The 9,096-nt window shown below is 32.7% G+C and overlaps 1 protein-coding gene across 1 annotated transcript in view; it reads right to left on the bottom strand.

Moving 5' to 3' along the window:
* LOC107659079 (ras-related protein Rab-27A) overlaps nucleotides 1-9,096 on the bottom strand; it is a 19,229-nt gene that overhangs the window by 7,383 nt on the left and 2,750 nt on the right. The window contains exon 2 of the mRNA XM_016447897.1: nucleotides 1,372-1,544. Coding sequence (XP_016303383.1) covers nucleotides 1,372-1,524 — 153 coding nt within the window. The 5' untranslated portion in view covers nucleotides 1,525-1,544. The remainder of the gene's footprint in view (nucleotides 1-1,371; nucleotides 1,545-9,096) is intronic.

Genomic DNA, 9,096 nt, shown 5'->3' with positions numbered 1-9,096 from the left:
TAACATCTATCTATCTATCTGAATATCTATCTATCTATCTGTCTATCTGAATATCCATCTGTCTATCTGAATATCCATCTATCTATCTGAATATCCATCTATCTGTCTATCTATCTATCTGTCTATCTATCTATCTGTCCATCTGTCTGTCTATCTATCTGAATATCTATCTGTCTATCTGAATAGCTATCTGTCTATCTGAATATCTATCTGTCTATCTATCTATCTATCTATCTATCTATCTATCTATCTATCTATCTATCTATCTATCTATCTATCTATCTATCTATCTATCTATCTATCTATCTATCTATCTATCTATCTATCTATCTATCTATCTATCTATCTATCTATCTATCTATCTATCTATCTATCTATCTATCTATCTATCTATCTATCTATCTATCTATCTATCTATCTATCTATCTATCTATCTATCTATCTATCTATCTATCTATCTATCTATCTATCTATCTATCTATCTATCTATCTATCTATCTATCTATCTATCTATCTGAATATCTATCTGTCTATCTGAATAGCTATCTGTCTATCTGAATATCTATGTATCTATCTGAATAGCTATCTGTCTATCTGAATATCTATCTGTCTATCTGAATAGCTATCTGTCTATCTGAATAGCTATCTGTCTATCTGAATTATCTGTCTGTCTATCTATCTATCTATCTATCTATCTATCTATCTATCTATCTATCTATCTGTCTGAATATCTATCTATCTATCTGAATATCTATCCGTCTATCTGAATATCTATCTATCGTTCTATTGTTCTATCAATCGTTCTATCGTCTATCAGAGGTATTGTAAGGTGTGTATTATGTGCATTATGTCGACTGTCTCTTGCTGAAGCGTGTTTCCAACAAATTAAGCAGCCTTAGGCATCAAATTGCATTCAGGAAAAGCATAATTACCTCCCGCGTGTCTGTTTGCTTTCGCAGGGACGCAGTGTTCTGCATGTGTTTTTCCTGCATCTAGTATTCATGACCATGTTCAGACAAATGTGTGTATATCTCCCTGCATCTGAGGCTGCGATCTACACATGAATGACTGCTCTTGACCTCTGGGCAAGTTTCCATGTGCAGTTACAAACTAAGCTGAACAGGACCATGGGATTTTACAGTCCGGTAAACCCCGAGCGGGACTCCACAACAATAAACCTCCATTACAAATCAAGCAGGAAACATCTGAACCAAGACTGTGAGAACAGCACCCTTGCATAGCACTATAAATACTCCAGCACAGTTGAACACTCATTAATAAACAGTTTAAAATGTCAGCATATAAAAACCAATGCATGGATTTCTGCTGAATGGAAAATTCATGAACAGTGCCAGTATTAAAACCACTCACCACTCGTTTTTCTCTGAAGTCTATTCCCACTGTGGTGATGAATTTGGAGTTGAATTTGCCGTCTGTGTACTGATATAGAAAGCTGGTCTTTCCCACCCCAGAGTCCCCCAGCGCGAGGAACTTGATGAGGTAATCATAGTCCCCATCGGACATACTGAGAGCTGAACGAGGACCTGCGATGGACAAACACAAAGCACTCTTATCTCATTGTCAATCATATACTGTTATAGTGTTTTGATTCGATTTGATTTTTAGAATTTCTGATTTCTATAGAAGCTTGTTTCCACCAGTGGGGGTGGGGGGTGACTTTTTTCATGCAATTCTGAGGAGAAAAAAAAAAAAAAAAAGAAGAAGTTAAAATTCCAAGATATAAACTCAGAATTCTGACTTTTTTTCTTGTAATTTTGAGTTTATGTCTCGCAATTCCCTTTTTTTTTCTCTCTGAATTTAGAGTTTCTCTCACACAATTCTGCTGTTTTTTTTTTTGGCCATGGAATATAAAAACTAAAAAAGTAATTGCAACTTTTTATCTCACAGTTCTAACAAAATTAAGTTTATAAAAAGTCTGAATTGTGAGATTCTAACTGACATAAAAGGACTTGTGAGATAAAAGTTATTTTTTTTACTCAATGGCATAAAAACATTTATTGTGAGATATAAACTTGGAATTGAGAGGAAAAAACAGAATGGTGAGATATAAACTTGGAATTGCAAGAAAAATCTCAGAATTGTTGAATAAAAAGCTTCAAATAACTTTTTATTGATTTGTTATTAAATAACTTTCTTTCTTTCTTTAAAAATCCTGTGCTTTTCATTTTAATTTTAAAATTGTAGTAATTTTGTTGTTTTTTTGTTTTTTTATATATGTCTATACAGTTTTTATTAAGTTTTAGTTATTAGTTTTAGTTTATTTTAGTACTTTAAACAAAAATGAGAAATGCTGTCTTGGCAACTTACTGAAATAAAATAAGGTAAAGTTTTTGATATTATATTTTATTTCAGCTAAAGTTTATTTTGTTTCAAGTAATGATGAATTTTTTTTTTTTGTAGTTTAAGTTAATGATAATAACCCTGACACAAACATTTGTGAACTCTTACAAACAAAACACTAACAGTAACTCGACATGAAACTTTCTTTCACAAATTAATGTCCATAGCATGGCAGGATAATTAACAACGTTCATGCTGACTTTAAAGAACTACCCAAAATGAACCCATTAGTCTATCCACCATTTTTTTTTAAAGCATTTCAGTTCAAATGAAGAAAGACAGGCATTTGCATTGATGCAACAGTGCTACATCAGTAACAGGAAACAACAAAAAAAGAACTTGAGACTACAGCTTGAAGTGTTGCATTTCTATTCCAGAACAGTAAATATGCTTCTGAAACCTCTTTTTTGTCATTGATCATAGGAGTCCATAAATCCCGGAGCCTACATGAGGAAACAGACTTTGAAAAAGCAGCTTTTCATACTTGAATGCATCGACACAATGGCTTTTATTTCCACTCACATTTGTCAACTCAAGTTTCTTTTCACTGTAGCTTAAGACTACAATACAGAGACATTCATCAGTTAAAAATTAAGTGTTTCATAACCTATAATATTTAACTCAGAGGTTGCACTAGAGACAATCATTATCGGTCATTGTAGGCTTTGAAATGTTGTCATGCTCTATTTTTATCTGTCAGTACAATATTGTAATGCTTGGTGCTGAAGAATTATTTTAAGACATTCTGTGATGACAGCTTGTTAAGTCTGATCAGGCACCAGTTTCTTTTCTTTTTGTTTCTGTTCTCTTATTGTGAAGAAGTCAACGTATTGTAATCTGGTCTCACAAAGTTTTGCAAAAGGAAGTTTTAAGCCCTTAAAAAATTACAGTAAGTTTTGACAGCACATCTCACAAGATCAAAGGAAGTTCCTCAATGAAGGCTCTTCCTTTGTGAGATGAAGTTATGTGCAAGTTTAACTAAAACGTATAGTACGAGCGCTTCTAAACCTGCTCTATGATTTCCTAATGCCCTCATACACATCTTGTCTTGACACGTTCTCAGAATCAGGGAGAGGAAAGCGTCCGCCGATGGCTGGGTTCTTAGAACGTATTAAAGCTGATCATATGACTGCAGAAAGAGCATAAAAACTCGAACAAATGGCCACATTCTTTCACGCAGCAGCACTAAACACCATCCTGACCATAAGCAGCTTAACGTCTGGGACCGACCCAAGCACCCGGATCGATCCAGAGACTTTTCTTGAGTTCATCTCTATAAACACACACACATACATATATATATACACACATATATATATACACACATATATATTTATGGGAATTCCCCCACATGCTGCTTAGTATGACTTGCTATAGTACATCATCTATGTAAATATGAACTAGTGCTGTCAAACGATTAATCGCGATTAAACACATCCAAAATAAAAGTTGTTGACATAATATATGTGTGTGTACTGTGTATATTTATTATGTATATATAAATACACACATAATCATATATATATATTTCAGAAAAATATGTTACGTTTATATATTAAATATATTTATTTATAATATAAATTATATGAATATAAATATAGACGTAAATACATGCAAATATTTTCAAAATATATACTGTATGTGTGTGTATTTATATATACATAATAAATATACACAGAACACACACATATATTATGCAAACAAAAACTTTTATTTTGTATGCGATTAATCGCGATTAATCATTTGACAGCACTAATATATGTATATATTATACACGTGTGTGTGTGTGTGTGTGTGTGTGTTTATACAGATATATAAACATGTGTATATACTAGGGCTGTCAGTCGATTCTAATTTTTAATCGAATTAATTGCACAATGTGTTGATTAATCTAATTAATCGCAAATTACATTTGGCTGTGAAAATACCCCCAAAAGATTATTTAATGCTATTGTTGTGTTAAATGAGAAAGTATTAATTAGTCATTATAAATAGTAGCTTTAGAAAGAAATATTTTATTCAAATCAACATCAAATTTATTAAAACGTTTATTAAACAAACGTTTAGGCTAACATAAACTATGGAACATAAAATAAGATAATTTGAGAAACATGTCAGGTTTTTTTTTCATGCAATGGAAGTTATTGATAACCAAAACTGCTTTGTTACCAACAGTCTTCAAAATAACTTTTTTATGTTACACAAAAGAAAGTAGTTTAAGTCATTCAGGTTTGAGTAAATCATGACATAATTAACATAATTATAAGACATAATTTTTTGGGTGAACTATTAATTTAAAGTTTTTTTTCTCCTTTTTCCCCCTTTTTTTTAAAATGAAATAATACTCTAAATAAGAAACTAAAAACGCCAGCAGGTGGCGGTAAATGTCTTTATGAGTCTTTCATACACTCGAACGGCTGATTCATTCAGGAATGAAGTAAACGACTCTCTTTATGAATGGGCCTTTGATTCATTGATTCACACGATTCGTTCAAAACGCGGATTCATTCAGAAACTAAACACCTGCTTGCTCGGAGACGCACAACAGTTCTGCTGTGCTGTGGCTTTATAGGTAATATTTTTGTTGGCAAAACTGAGCAAAAACAGATCACATTTGCACTTCGGACAAACAGCACTTATGTGATATTGCTCGCGCTGCTTGTGTGATATCGATTATGTGACATAAATATGAGACAACAAACTCATACAAAATTCAATATCTTGAATTTTGGGGCATAATTGCATTTATGAAGTTGTTGTCAACAATCAACTGTATGAAATGTAAGATGAGGTAGAGGTCTGGGGGCGGGGCCAGTGCGTTAACTGCGTTAAAATATTTTAATCGCGTTATTTTTCATAACAAATTAATTAAGTTAACAAAACTGACAGCCCTAGTATATACACATATATATTTTATATATCTATATATAAAGCTGCATTTTTTAAAATCAAAAATATAGTAAAATTGTGAAATATCATTACAATTTAAAATAACTGTTTTCTATGTGAATATATGTTAAGATGCAATTTATTTTTGTGATGCAAAGCTGAATTTTCAGCATCATTACTCCAGTCTGCAGTGTCACATGATTCTTCAGAAATCATTTTACATATATATATATATATATATATATATATATATATATATATATATATATATATATATATATATATATATATATATATATATATATATATATATATATATATATATATATATATATATATATATATATATATATACTAGAAAGAGCACATGCATCACCTCAGGCCTGACAGCTATTTTAATAACAGTTTTACTGGCTTCACAGCTGAACTAGAGTCAACAGAGTTACAAGTATTGCAGTAAATCTTACCACTGACATTAGTGCTTTGGTCTCAGTAACAAGATTACCCAGAATGCATTTCAGTGTTTATCACAGATGAAATCAGTCACTTCATTATGGCGTGTGTCTTGGAGGAAACGTTCAGTGAAACTGTTTATCTAGAAGATTTGCTATCTTACACACAGCAAAACTTCTAGTTGTCACGATGATATGTAACTAAAGGATCACAAACTAGTTAGAAATGCATTTAACAAACTAGTAACAGCATGTATATGAGCATGTCTAGTGGTCGTCCAAAATATGATTTTCCATTGTTGATGCAGATAGGAAGAATGATAAGAATGGTCAGCAAGAATGATGCATTAAACTGATCAAAAGTGACAGCAAAGACATTTATAACGTTACAAAACTAGATTTCTATTTTAAATAAATGCTGTTCTTTTGAACTTTCTATTCATCTGTGAATCCTGAAAAACAAAATGCGTCACAGTTTCTACAAAAATATTGTGCAGCATGACTGTTTTCAACATTGATAATAATCAGAAATGTTTCTTGAGCAGAAAATCAGCATATTAGAATGATTTCTGAAGATCATGTGACACTGAAGACTGGAGTAATGATGCTGAAAATTCAGCTTTGATCACAGCAATTACATTTCAAAATATATTCACACAGAAAACAGCTATTTTAGATTGTAATTGTTTTTATTGTATTATTGATAAAATAAATGCAGTCTTGGTGAGCAGAAGAGACTTCTTTCAAAAAAATATTAAAAGACCCAAAAGTTTTGAACGGTAGTGTATAAAACAATTCAATGGTATGCACTTAAATGTGGTGAATTTAAATAATTTATTTAACACAGTATTTACTTATTTCACTAAAAATGTGTATTATCCATTAACATTCATTTGCTGGTAGTCTGAAATTACCACGTCCGACAAAGAGACACTGCTATCGCAAAATTAATGCACCAGCCGAGCAACTGAGATAAATGAGAAGATCTAACCAGGTATATTAAAACCAATGCCTCATATAACCTCAAAATGGACAAATATTGGCCAGTGCATTGGTTTATCACTACTGGAACCTGTTTTGCATGTTTTTTAAGTGCATGCAACAGCTGATCTTAGTTGTGCAGTGCTTGTAAACAAGCACAAAATCACACTGAAATCTGCTCACCTTTAAGACTCTTATTGTAAAAGGATCATTTCAAGACATGCAACTCCTAAACGTGACTTTTATGTTTTTTGTGTTTGTGTTTTTCCGTAAATAATGAAGTTTATTACAGCTACAGGAAAATCGCGAGAAATTAGATGCTCAGAAAGAGAGTTTTCACTTTCTGGAAAGTGTACCGATTTGCAAAAACAACCTCGTCTTTATGTGCTATATAAGCATGAACACAATCTCAGTGTTGGGCACAAGCGGTGAGTGTTCGGCTGCATCTTCTGATCGCCATTTGACACTACGTGAACTTCTGAAGAACGGCTGATGCCTTCATTTCAGTCAGACACATCTACATATCCTTCAACAATCACCGGCCTTGTGCAAGAGCTCACCGAAATGCTCTGAGTTCAGCTTCCCGTCCAACAAACACAGCCCTGATGAAGACGCAGGCTTTTATCAAACATTCCCAGCAGAGCTCTGACAAGCAGATTTTTTTCTTTGTCCGCTTCCCTCTTCTCAAGCTGTATGTGTGAAAGACAAAACTGCTGTGCATACCTAAAAAACCTCATAACCTTTGACCTGATGTGAGAAACGTAACAAGAAGAGGATTTCTTTAGCCTCTTGGATATTCACATTTTAGCTATAACCTTTCAGTGATGCATGAATGATGCATGCTACAAAAACAAAAACAAAAAAACCCAACAACAATAAAAACTTGAGCTGGCTGAACTTTAATCTAGGAAAGTTTCTTTCAGTCTAGCCAGAAGAGAGTCTGTGGTCTGTAGATACTTGTGCGTTGAAGTCATGTCAGAAAGATCATATTTACAAGCACATGAACAACACCATAAAGTCATAATAATGAGTTGGGAAACTCTGGATTTTGGAGCTGAGGGCGTGTCAGTGAGAAAACAAAGCAGATGCAATGGATGCAGCAACTGTTTTGACAGTAAATTTGTTCAAACTAAACAAATTTAAAATAACTCATTTGCATGCACAAAATATGACTGATCAGTCATATATATATATATATATATATATATATGAATAACGCAAATGCACCTTAATAAACTGAATAAAAACATAAAAAACAAAAACACATCTGATCTCACAATTGTTCTTTTTCTGTCACAAAAATTTAAATAAAAAAAAGGTTATTGTAACTTTTTTTGATCTCACAATTATTACTTTTCTTAACAGAATTGCAAGTTTAAATTTATTGCAATTTCTCAGAATTGCAAGATATGAACTGAAATAAAAGTCCAAATTGTGAGACATTAACTCGCAAACTCATATTTTCTTCTGAACCGTGTTCATATCTCACAATTCTGAGTTCATATCCATTCAGAAAGTCATTTTTCATTTTGATGCAAATAAGCTTCCATACATTTCTTTCTTAATAATAATAATTTAATGCTTTAATTTTAATAATAAAATCTTAATTACTTTTTTTCTCAGAATTTGTGAGTTTATATCTTGCAATTCTGATTTTATACTTTTTTTTTATTTTCATAAGCCTGAATTTTGATGTATAAACTCGGAATTGCAAGAAAAATTCAGAATTGTGAGATAAAAAGTCACTATCTTTATTTTTTTATCCCATGGTGGAAACAAGCTTCCACATAAAATGGCATGTCTAAGACAGCAATAGTGATGCAAACTGTACTGTTAAGATTTCATCCTGACCACACTCTTAAAAATAAAGGTGCGTCACAATGTCATAGAAGAACCTTTTTGTCTAAATGGTTCCATAAAGAACCTTTAACATCTGAAGAACATTTCTGTTTCACAAAGGCTTCTTTGTGGTGAAAGAAGGTTCTTCAGATTCTAAAAATGTAAGAAAGAGATGGTTCTTTAAAGAACCTTTGACTGAATGCTTCTTTCTGGAACCAAAAATGGTTCTTATATGGCATCGCTGTGAAGAACCTTTTAAGCACCTTTATTTTTAAGAGTGCACTGGAGATATGCAAAATTAAATCACTGTCCAATAGGCCAAAAACATTCTTCATTAACAAAATAACGACTCGCATCAAAGCGTGAGAGCGATTTTTGTCATTCACACTCCAGTCCCACTGACAGCTTATATAAAGGCTCTTTTTGGGCTTTCTGAAGGATGTGGACCGTAAGATTAAACATCAGGCTCATCTAATAACCATCAGCTGGTGCTCATGTGCTCTTGGCATCCTGTCATGTGACTGTCCTGTCATTCCCAGCCCTGCCAAGACTCTACTTAACACGCGCGCGCGCG

The sequence above is a fragment of the Sinocyclocheilus anshuiensis genome, unplaced genomic scaffold (genome assembly GCF_001515605.1).
Source record: "Sinocyclocheilus anshuiensis isolate Anshui unplaced genomic scaffold, SAMN03320099.WGS_v1.1 scaffold1010, whole genome shotgun sequence".
Taxonomy (NCBI): Eukaryota; Metazoa; Chordata; class Actinopteri; order Cypriniformes; family Cyprinidae; genus Sinocyclocheilus; species Sinocyclocheilus anshuiensis.
This window is presented reverse-complemented; position numbering and strand designations above follow the sequence as displayed.